Source organism: Phalacrocorax aristotelis, chromosome Z, assembly GCF_949628215.1.
Source record: "Phalacrocorax aristotelis chromosome Z, bGulAri2.1, whole genome shotgun sequence".
NCBI classification, from domain to species: Eukaryota; Metazoa; Chordata; class Aves; order Suliformes; family Phalacrocoracidae; genus Phalacrocorax; species Phalacrocorax aristotelis.
In genome coordinates this window covers 37,220,091-37,232,149 of record NC_134311.1, presented here as the reverse complement: position 1 = coordinate 37,232,149, position 12,059 = coordinate 37,220,091, and the positions used below count along the sequence as shown (strand labels likewise).

Genomic DNA, 12,059 nt, shown 5'->3' with positions numbered 1-12,059 from the left:
TTTTCCCTTGCTTTTACTTTTAATGCTTCTTTTAATGCAATCTTTCAATGCCTTTCATTGCACAATCCAATTGCACAAGATTTCACTTTAAAAAAATCTCATGAAAATATGGCTCATTTGCTCTCTTGCTACAGAGGTCAGACAGTTCAGTCTTGCAGTACTGCAATGTGTTCTTTGGTTCAGCTGTAAGGCATTCCTTCCCATCTGCACAGTGGCTGGAGCAAGTTTTGTTTACTTAGCTGAATGCTTCTTGACTATCTCAAGGTACTCCTTCACATCATCAGGAGATCCCAAAACAATAGGCACTCTTTGGTGGATATCCTCAGGCACTACATCCAGTATTGCTTGATGCCCAGTTGTTGCTATTCCCCCAGCCTTCTCAATAACAAAAGCCATAGGATTGCATTCATAGAGCAGTCTCAGCTAGAAGACAAAAACCAAAATGGCAATGCTCAGCCCAGGCAATGCTGAGAATCATGAAATGTAAATATATTCGGTGTTTGATTTAATTCAATCACTCCAAGTACTCCATATTTCACATAAACTTTGACTTAAGAATGAAATTGTGTGGATTTTTCTTTTAAGGAAAACACAGTGAATACAGGATTTGCTCAATGTGTGTCTTTCTCCATAGCTCAGGTTTGCATTGTGCTCTTTACACAGAGATAAAGCTTGTATGTAAGACACAACCTTTAACAAAGCAGCAGACCACATAGGCCTGGGTGAAAAGAAAGAAAACCACTGGCCCTGAGTGTACCATTAGGTTTCTCTAATGAATAACTGCATCTTATCTGCAACCTGAAGCAATAACTTATGGACAATTACAAAACAGATGAAAGGTCTTTGCTGAATAAACAGTTCCCTGTCAGCCTGTAAGTGTGTGACCTTCCCCAAGTGACTGTCATCCTGGCAGAGGCAGCCAGGCATAGTTCCTCCACTGGGACAGAGTTACCAAGTACAAGATGCAAGTGGTTTTCTCTTTGGCAGAGCTTCTCATAAGGGGTGCACTACATTTAGGCTTCTTACATACTAGCTTGTAATAGGAATCTCAGGGTAATGTGGGTTGTTTGCTTTGCTTTGTAATGTTTTGCTTGATCAGGGCCAGCAGCACCATTTGGGCTGAGACGGTACAGAGAAGCCTGTTTGAACAGCACATCCACTGCTACATTCCATAATCCAAGTAAGTTTGGGGACAAAGAGAAGTCAGTACAATAGAAACAGGTTAGCAGCAGCCCTGAAAACCTAAAAACAGGTTACTGTCGTGACAGTGTGCAAGTGGTGGCCATACCCACAGACCGGAGATGCAAACTACCAAGTTATAAAATACATATTCTGCAATCAAAACACCGATCTGTGATAGTGAAATATCTAGATAATATAACATTTTTCTATAACTGGCCTTATTCAGATTTACCTTTCCCTTGGGACTTTTGGAGTTTGCAGGATACAGAAAGATTCCTCCATACACCAGCGTGCGATGCACATCAGCCACCATAGATCCTATGTACCTTCCACCATATGGTGAACTGCCATCCTACAGAAAGACATTTAAGTAAATGTAACTTTTGAGCACATCAGGGTACATCCCCTCCCCCCTTAGTGGTCCTAATACCTAACTCCTCCATATTGTGATTCCTTGATAATATTCAAAGTAGTTTTGGAGAAAATGTCTGTTTCCTCCTCGTTTTCTAATTGGGAAAATCCAAGGAAAAGGACTGACAGAAGATTTCAGGATAGATAAGCGATAGACCAAACAATAGAAAATGCACCCCAGCTGTCCCTCAGTGCTTTAACCCTTGGAAAATACTGCATTTCTAGTAGCAAAAAGATCAACTGCTAGGAATTTATTTTGTTTTTTTTTTTTTCTTTTACAGTTGAAAAAAATATCAAAGAACAAAAGAAGTGACCTTTTCTACTTCTTCCTCCCATTTTTGCCAGCTTCTCAACTTCTTTTGGTATGAAAAAGTTAATAGTTGACTACTGACATTATTTCCTTAGTATACTCAAGAGAGTACATTTTGATATCTCTTGAACAGCTTGAGCAAGTCCAGCAGAGAGCTATGAATATGATCAGGGGACTTGAGCATCTCCCTTATGAGAAAAGGCTGAGAGTCTTGGGTTTGTTCAGCCTGGAGAAGAGAAGACTAAAGGTGATTTCATCAATACCTATAAATATCTAAAGGGGGGTGTCAGGATGATGGGACTAGGCTCTTTTCAGTGGTGGCCAATGACAGGGCAAGAGGCAATGGGCACAAGCCGGACACAGGAAGTTCCAGCTAAACATGAGAAAAAACTTCTATATTGTGAGGGTGCCAGAGCAGGGGAACAGGCTGCCCAGGGAGGTTGTGGAGTCTCCTTCCCTGGAGACATTCAAAACCCGCCTGGACGCGTTCCTGTGCCCCCTGCTCTGGGTGTGCCTGCTGAAGCAGGGGGGTTGGACAAGGTGATCTCCAGAGGTCCCTTCCAACCCCTACCATTCTGTGATTCTGTGATCTCAATAAACAACACCTTAAGCCTGGCATGATTCTAGGTGAAAACACCAGTCTTTCTTCAAAACAAGATCAAGAAGTCAAGAAGGGACATGAACTCTTAACAACAGTAAATGTTTACATTTCATTGCCATTGTAATAATTCCAGTGATGTCAGGTGTAAGATATGAGAACAGACATGATTTTTACAGGCATTCCTCAGAGTTTCAGGCCTCCTGACACCAGGAAACTGCACAATCACAAAGCAGACCCTGAAACTACACTAGCTTTCCAAGTGAGACACTGCCTCAGGACCCAGCTTGTGTAACCACTAAGCAATGATCCACTGCCAGACCCACTCAGCTCTCCCTCTGCTTGGACATTACAGTGAGGAAGCAGCAATCTAACACACATGTTGATCAAATTTCTTCCTCACCAGATGAGACGTCGTCTCTACTTGACTATGAAATGCCCAGTTTTGCCTCCAGCACCATTACTCAGGCCCCGAGCCAGGAAGGAAGATTAAAAAAAAAAAAAGAAAGAAAGGAAAAAAATATGAAAGAGGTGCAGTGCTGAAGGATGGTGAAATATCTGGCCACATCAGCTGCTGATCTAATTATCGGTCCTACATGAAGACAGACTTTAAACAGAAAATAAAGGAAAACAAGCTCTGAACAGTGCATGAGACAGTGTTCAATAGTAAAGCTGGAAATTATGAGTGTTGCTTGTCATCAGAAATTTCCTCTGAAACAAGATCTTTTACCTCAGGGAATTTCTTCTTTTTGAGATACTCTGTGACTGCAGGATCGAAGTATTTAGCATAGCCTTCATTAAGACTGTAGATATTTCCCTTCTTTTTGATTTTCACATCCCTATCCACCAAAATGAATTCTCCAATTGCCTAACGATAAGAAAGAAAAACAACCTGTTAACATTAATTGCTCATTTGTTTAGGAACCAAGGGAAAAACCAATCATACACACAGTTCAGGAAAGATTTACTACAGCTGCCACTTTCTTTAATATTTCAGTACCTATGAAAAAGTGGTATTTGCAGTCTAGATGCAAAGTGTTTTGTTTATCCATAAAACACAGGCAGACCATGAATCCTGGGGCATGCAAGGGTCTTCATACCACCATTCTCAGCTCTCTGTCACTTTTCTATGCCAAAAAAATGCTGTTCCTTGTAAATTTATCTCGGTCTCCACTCTTTTGCTAGACTTACAATAAAAGTACAGCTCTCAGGAGTTCGGAAACTGAGAGTGCCGTATGAATGCATATGCAATGCATAAACTTCTTCAAATAGCTGCATATACTAATAAATTCCAGTTCATCCTAGCTTGGGCTAACTGGAAGCCTGGAGTCAAGACAGCCAATCTCTGTAACCAAGGGCTGGTCTGTTTAGTTTTCACTAAGTAAATATCCAAGTTAGTGCTAAAAATAAACAAAATAACGTGCACGCATGCTCAAAGTTAAATCTGCTATCTGAATATAGACAAAAATACATGCAGCTACTTAAGCTGTTACTTAACAGGGAGCACCAAGTTGTATTTTCTGCTGCTTGACCACTGCAGGTTCTAAGACTTCAATACTGGCAGGTAGCACAGCCTGACTGACTGATTATAAAAAAAAAAACCAGGTCACTAAAGCAAACTACTTTCCGCTATGATCAATATGTTTGTTTGTTTGGCTTTTGGGGTTTGGTTTGGTTTGGTTTTTTAAAGCTCACACGGTCAATGCATGTTAGAACATCAAACGTACCCACACACATCACTTACTATTTTACACATCATGGTGGGATCTGAAAACACAGAAGGTGGTTAAATATTTCTGCTTCTCTGGTCTACTAAGGTCCTAGCATCAAGGAAAAGACAAACAAGTCTTAAAGGGCATTCTGCACTGCAGAAAACAGCTCATTTTAAATATCACGTGATTTGGCACATGCAGCATATTTGCTTCACTGACTCGGCTGTCTTCCCATTGTTGAACCACACATAGCACCGCTGCAGCGGGCAGGCAGAACGCAAAAAATTGCTGATGGCTTATTATGTGTACTTCATCTCTCCATGTTAGGTTGAGAATTGCTCCTTTGTTTGATTTTTTTGGGAGCACAAGGAGTTCGTATAGACAGTACCTTGTTGGCCCTAATAAAGAAGCAGAAACAGAAGAGATTCTCACCGGATCCAGCATGAAACAGTTGACGCCTCCAGCAGAAGTGGCCAGTACCAACATTGTGGCACTCCCATAGAGAGCATAACCAGCTGCCACAAGATTACGCCCAGGCTGTAAAGCATCTCTCCCAGAAGGTTCATCAGGGGATGCCTAGAATAAGAAGAATAAGAATAGTCAGTTTTACTTCATTTCTATAGCTGGTACGTAACTGGATTCTCTGGGATAGGGACAGGCTTCTACTCCATACCAATGCACTAGGTGGCACAAATGATTCCATGATCACACAATTGAGATTCCTACTGGATGCACTAATACAAATTATATGGGGGAGACAAACACACTGATCTAGAAATGCTCCTGTATAAGCCTAGTTGGAATGCAGGAAGCAGGAAAGGATTAAGGAGATAATATAGAGCTGTGTACCTCCTAGTGGGTGATGATGATGAACACAGCTCAGAGGAAAACTCCGGGGCACAGTTGAAAAGGAAGCAATGAAACATGACTCACAGAGTTCACAGCTGATCAAGAGTGCTTGGGATTTTTTTTGTTTTCTTTTGCTTCATACAAAAATGAAGTTGAAAATAGTTTCTTTGGGATGTATGACAACATACAAAAGATTATTAAAATGGACAGTTGGGTGCATTTTATCTGACTTACTCTTTCCCCCATCTTGTGACATGTAGGTCCAGTATTTCAAGCTCCTTCAGACAAGGCTTCTGCCTTTCAGAGTGAATTAGGCACTTCAAGTGCACATGCCATGTTTCAGCTCTGCTTTGTGTTTGAAGCCTGTCCTCAGGCTAACAGGACTATTAGTACAGAGAACAAGAAAACCTGAAAGCACATTCCCCAGGTAGATGACAATGACGTGGTGTTTTGTCTCAAACACAAATATTCATGAAATCTAAGACCTGATTTGTTTGTAAGGGTTAGTTCCTTTAGCTGGCTAATTAAGTATCAGCCAGGATTCCACGTACCTGTAGGTACCTCATCTTCTAAGAGAGTCATGCAAATACCTCACAAATGTTTTATGCAAGAGTGTGAAATAGCAGATTTGACTTAAAGCTGGTCCTGAAAGTCTCTTTCACAAACAAGTTTTGTTAGACTTTATTAATCCTTCACATGCAATTACATTTCATCTAAAGGTGCACAGTAACAGTTTTTCCTATCCTACATGAAAGCATTTTACCTTTCTATAGATGGCAAAGATGGTCCCAATGGAAACAAGACAGTCAATGTTCGATGAGCCATCTAGAGGGTCTATGCAGACTATGTATTTGCCCTAGGAAATACGAAAGAGGGAACAACTAGATTAGTGACATTATTTAGCCACTTCCCCCAAATAAAAACAATTCCATAGGTAAATTTTCTCAGAGACTTTCAAAGCATTATAAACTGAAAGCCTTTTCTAGATCATGAAGGAACTGAATGCAAAAGTCAGAAATTCTTTGGCCCAGATTTCATTCTTGATTTCAACTGTGTGATTTGTGCCACAGCAGAAGCTGGGAAATCTTTAAAGTAAGTAGTAGATGGTGAAATGGGAAAGGTGAAGTTTTCCCACATAATTTTTAACATATTAAAAAAAAGATACTACATTAGCTTCAACCATTTAATTAATCCTGATCCATTTTGATAGACATCCTGTAATATCTACCTTAGGTTACACTTTCTTGTCTCTAACAAAATGGCTTTCTGAATTATAAGGAAAAAGAAAAATGAAGAAGATAAGCCTTTTTTATTTAGAGATAAAATTAGAGAGATCAAAAAGGCCTTCAATACCTGACATTCATAAACTATACATTTCACTTTATTGCATGTTCCACTTTAAACTCCTTAATGAAACTCTGTGCTCTGAATGGACAGGTGCACAGAAATTACCTTAACCAGCCTGTGGTATTACCCTGGGTTTTGGGGGTTTTCCCCCCCAAAAAAAGAATGGCCCCTGCCTATTGCTGTATTAAGGGTTCCTGTAGGTACAGGAAGTTGCCAGTACAGAAAAAACAGCTGAATCGGCTGTACCTTTTAAATAACTTCTTTGCCCTATATTTTATCTACAGTCATTTTAATAATAATGTATAACAGCAGTAAATATTTACTGGCTTTTCGTTTGATTTCACTCATGCCAGAAACTTATTTAAGTCCAGCAATGCTCCAGTCTGCAGGTAAGAATTTTGATAAAAACACCATATTAGCTCACATTGAGTTTACAAAATTATTAACACCGAGCCTCCCTCAGTGATCTTTGAGAGATAGTAACATATTATCTAACTCATATAACTAAATATTATTTTAATAATCAGACAATATTAATAGTTTCTATTTAGTAATTTATGATTTGATAGAAACATAATTACATTAATTACTTTAATTTTATAAAGCTATTAATTGTATTTAATATTAATTGTAGTTCTAATATAGGATCAATTAAACTTTAATGATATATTAATAAAATTAATATAAATATTATTTTAATAAAAATTAAAATAAGACAATAATATCACTAAAATCTTATTTGTTGAGATCTAAAGCAATCTTTGTTCATCCAATGCCTATAAAATCAGTTTTGAAAATTTCTCAACAAGGAAAGAAAGAGGGAACTGCTTTGACAAAGCAAACATTATTCTACTTTCTAAATTATGTTTTAGTTGTTTCTTTTCTCAGATTTCACCATGATCTCACCAAAATATTAGCTAGGAAGAAGGAACTATCACTCAGCTAGTGCATGTGTGAATATAAATACTAAGTAAGTAAAACCTGTTTTTGTTCCATTGTTGCTAAGTCTTTCAGGGGCTTCAAAGAGAATTTTCCTGAATCAAAGGACTCAAGATTTGACCTGCACGGGACAGCTCCAGAATTAGAAAAAGGGAAGGGGGGGTAAAAAGAAGGTAGGGAGGAACAATACAGAAAAAAAGAAAACCAACAGCCATCAGTCTCGAGAGCAGAAATAACAGAAAGGACAAATGTTGACTGACACACTGTCCACCCGCTCCTCCCCCCCTTCATTTGCCAATATAGAAAAGTACATGTTTTATGAAATTTTAGCTCAGTTTCAGCTTCTCAGATCTGAAGCAATATACCTGTAAAGGCTTATTGGAATCAAGACCTTTAAAGCTACTAACCCTTTTTTCAGTTTCCACTATCACAGCATCTTTGTTTTCCTCTGACACGATAACACATGTACTGAAGGATGACTTCAGCATGTTAATCACCAGGTCATTGGAAAGGATGTCCAACTTCTTTACTTGATCTCCTGTCACATTGGTAGACCCAGCAATTCCATAGCTAGAGCAATGGCAAGAGAACATTTCGTGAGAATGGGCACTATGCCTTCCAAAGCACCCTGTCTCTGGCAACCTTGTATTTGTAAAACACCTTGTAAAACAAACAGCTCTTTTTGATGATATCTCAGTTCTCTAGGCCTGGTTTTTTTTATTATTTCTGTCCAGTGGATTCTTGCTGCTAACATTAGCTGTGGTGGCAAACATAGAAGACACTGAATGTGAGGAACACAAAACAAGGAATCACCTTTGACTAGTCCCTAAACTATAGGCAAACAGCCAGAACAGGCTGTGAAGGCTGATTACAATAACTGTGTTATTTGATGAGCTCATAAGTCCTAAATACTGCCCCTGAATCCTAGGCTTTAATATTATAGCTGCACAGCCTAAAAGCTAAGACTTTATTAGAAAATTTCAAAAGTAACATGAACCTGCCAACACTAGTTGCACTATAAATCCCTATGCAATTTGCTCCTGGTTAGCAACACGGTGTACAAACTGCAGTAGAAACACTTTGCTCACAGGTAAATCAACATTTTTACGGTTCAACGTTTTCAGTTTTGATTTTAAGTAGTAAACATTTCCTCGGGAATAAAACTGAGAAATACAAATATGGAGCACAAATAAAACCCTGCCAGCTAAGCAGAATCAAACCATCTGGCATCAGGAAGTACTAGGGGACCTTGTGATAGGTGATTTCGAAAGCATGCCAAACAGAGAGAGGGGAAGTTTTTCTCTTAGAAGAGGAAAAACTATAGCCAGCTCTTCACACATTCAGATGACTGTTATGCACTTCAGCTACAATTCACTGATTAGGCTGAATACTCGTATTTCAGGTTTTCACAATAACACTGAACACGCTACTTTGAATGTACAGCATTTCTTCCATTTAATGCACAAGACAAAGAAAAAGACCTGGCGTAATTCTCTGTCTTTCTCTCTCTCTGCTACAGCAGCGTGAACATTTTTCCGCAAGTGTGAAAGTGCTTTTAGAAAACCATATACTTTGGACACCACGCTTGTGGGCAGAGGCACAACTCCTCATCCTCAGAGCAGAAACTCTGTACGGCCAACAGCTACGGCTCTCATGCCTCGTCTGTTGGGGAGTCCTGGGAGGGGATGGCAGGGTGCCCTATGCAGAGCCTCCAGCTGGGAAGGCACTGTGGCTTCCCCAGCTGTTCTGCACCTCTGCTGCTGGGCAGCACTGAGTATACACCTGAGCCTGGGGACAACCCAAAGAAATGGCCCCAGTGATCCCTACTTGTTCATATTCGCTGAGAGCCAAGCAAAATCCCACCACTGGTAATAAAACACAGTCCCACAGTGGGGGATGTACTGCCCAAGGGGGCTCATAAATCCAAAGCTGGCTACCCCAGCACTGGTGGAGAGCCAAATCCCATAGGGGATCATAAGGCAAGGGGCAGCTATCAACAGACACACATGTAGGACTCATAAGGAATGAGACCTTAGGCTGTTACAAACCATGCCACAGATGGGAAATCCTGGTCTTCACTGATAGACACAGGAGGCACGTGAAACGGCTAGCACATAGTGGTTAAAAAACTGTCACAGTTACATAAAGTCTGAAGTCAAGACAGAGAAAAGTAGTTCAAATACACATAAAGTAGAGGATTTTTATTCTCTCTTGCAGATCCTTCTATTTTGTTAACTTCACTCACCAATTTTTCAGCTTTCTGGTACATTTTGTAATAAATGTTACTCTGTATTGCCAGAGGCCTTTTGCTTATTATGTTTTCCTGTCCTTTGTAGAGACAAATTCCTTTTCTCTCTACTACAATTTCCAATAAATAATGAAGGAGCCCTGACTAGCATACAGTTTGGTTTATCAACAATATGTAAAATACTTAGGGGGACTAGTTACCTACAACGAGTTACAGTTATTTAAAGTCTCCAGAGCTGTCATTTCCTTCTGATGCGTCTCCAGAGCAACTCCCCTCTGACTGGCTGACTACAGATGCTACTGCTCCTAACCAATGCTCTTTCTAAAAGCCCTAGATACCCAAAGCTTCATAGAGAAACTCAAACTGCTATGATGCAATGTGGAAAAACCCCACTGAATTTGATTAATCTCCTCATAGTATAAAATGATGCTTTGATATCAAGCTACTGACTACAATGGACAATAATTCAGACAGGCTTTGTCTTTCTGTCTGTTTGCTTAGTCTTCTGGTTCAAAGGACCCAAACCTGCTGAGAGTTCGCATGAAGGTCTATCAGCAGCAGACATCTGCCAAAGACTGCATGCCTCATATTATTAAGAAGTCATAGGACCCATTTCACTTGAGAAAATCGAGGGTCCAAGATGCTGAAGGAGTGAGTTACAGCTCTGTGCAAGCGGGTGGGGGGAGGCAACACCACTCACACGCCTTTCGGGTGACAGCCCCCCGTCCCCACCGCCCTGGAGGCGGCAGGATCCCCTGGGGATGCGGGGATGTGGGGTGCTGCCGGAGCTCCCCCGCTCCCCGGCATCCCGGGACTTACAGGTTGGCGATGCCCGCCTTGCGGACGGCGGTGGAGATGGCTTTGATGGCGGTGCAGAGGGAGTTGAGGAGCTGCGTGAACTCCCCGGTGCCTTTCGCCCGCCTGCCCTCCTCCATCACGAAGCGGGTCATGGTGATGACATTGGTGTCGAAGGCGGAGCGGTCCGTCATTGTGGCGGCGCCAGGAGAGTGGGGCCGCCGCCGCCGCCGCCGCCGCCACTAGTCCCGCTGGGGCGTGGCCGGGGCGTGGCCGGGGCGTGGCCGGGGCGTGGCCGGGGCGTGGCCGGGGCGTGGCCGGGGCGCGGGAGGTATCCCCTCGCCCCGCCTCCCATCCCTCCGGCCCGGGGAAAGGCTGGGATGGAGACGAGGATGAGGATGAGGAGAGGGGCCCCACCCCACCATTTCCCCCAACCCCCCTAAAATAACCGCGGCGGGGAAACCCCGCAAGAGCTTTTTTTTTTTTTAACCAAAGCGAGTCTCATTTCCCCGTGCTGCGGGTGAAACGGTGCTTGAGACATCCGGTATGCGAACGGGCACAGAAAGTGAACCGAGTCGCGGGTCATGGTAGCTCTTAGTGTTTCCAGTGCACGCACTGCGACGCTGATGCTCCTGAAAGCGTGCCCAAAAATCCAGAAGTCCACCGCGTTTCACCGCGTGATTGCAAAACTCCGAGTCTGGCATGTGGGTTATGGTGAACTGCACGCAATGCACAGAGCAAGGTTAGTATCTTCTTCTTCACAGGAACGCCCTTATCCTGACCCAGCGGTAGAGGAAAAACACACATTTAGTAACCAATTCCATCAAGTATTAACTTCTGTTTAAAGAGATCATGCTAACCCCATGTGCACCAATGCATCTGACACCACAACACGGCACAAAAGGCAAACTGCCACTGGCAGCTGGACCCAATGAGATTTTTATAACAAACTCTCCAAACCTGTTCAGTAGAAAGGTGTAGCTCAAGTCCCACTCCAAAAGCTAGACATTAATGCATCTCATAGAAATACTGCTACAGGACACACCTAGGAACATAGGCCCTCCTGAATCACACTGCTTTTGTCTCCAGCCTTCCTGACTGTACAACAAAATCAAGCAATATATTTTGCTACTAATGTTTGATCAGAAAAATCCAGGCATTAGTAAAAGAAACCAAGTTCACCCAACACCTGACCCTAGATACACCCTTTCACACAATAATTTCACAAATACAAATCTGGACAGTGTAGGTTTATTGTACTACCTATCATTTTATGTGTGCATTATCTAAGGAGTAAATCCAAGAAATTTTGATTACTTTTCAGTAGAACACATCCATGAGTTGGATAAGTACAGTCTCAAATACTAAAATTGAAACCACAGACTGAAATAATTCCAGGTGCTATCAAACGCAGGCCAAAAATCTTTTAAAATGTGCACCTCTTTGCATATATATGTTTTTTTTTCCTGCAAAGCACATTGCCTATCTATACATTACATATTTCAAAGGCATGCGTAAACGTCTGCTCCTGCAAGTGTACACAGCTTTGGCCTAATTTAGCCACGCCCAGAATTATAGACAATCCTGAAGATATTACATAAAAGTAGCTGTAATGCTCTTCCAAGTGGGATATTTCAGTCTTTGGCAAGTGGTTACCAGCCCACCATC

The 12,059-nt window shown here is 41.7% G+C and overlaps 1 protein-coding gene across 1 annotated transcript; it reads right to left on the bottom strand.

The window, feature by feature from the left end:
• Nucleotides 1–10,644, bottom strand: LOC142050625 (fructose-1,6-bisphosphatase 1). Its single transcript, XM_075079485.1, has 7 exons — nucleotides 10,416–10,644; nucleotides 7,756–7,918; nucleotides 5,826–5,918; nucleotides 4,646–4,789; nucleotides 3,232–3,369; nucleotides 1,415–1,534; nucleotides 1–423 (listed from the first exon to the last, which is right to left on the bottom strand). Exons 1-7 carry the CDS (start codon nucleotides 10,583–10,585, stop codon nucleotides 232–234), a joined length of 1,020 nt encoding a protein of 339 aa, XP_074935586.1. The 5' UTR covers nucleotides 10,586–10,644; the 3' UTR covers nucleotides 1–231.
• Nucleotides 10,645–12,059: the final 1,415 nt, after the last annotated feature.

Excerpts from the sequence above, each read along its gene's own strand:
- LOC142050625 (XM_075079485.1), bottom strand. The coding sequence starts at position 10,585 with ATGACGGACCGCTCCGCCTTCGACACCAATGTCATCACCATGACCCGC. Across the intron at positions 7,919-10,415 it reads AAGGCGGGCATCGCCAACCT|CTATGGAATTGCTGGGTCTA; the intron begins GTAAGTCCCGGG and ends CCATTGCTCTAG. Across the intron at positions 3,370-4,645 it reads ACTGTTTCATGCTGGATCCG|GCAATTGGAGAATTCATTTT; the intron begins GTGAGAATCTCT and ends TCTTATCGTTAG.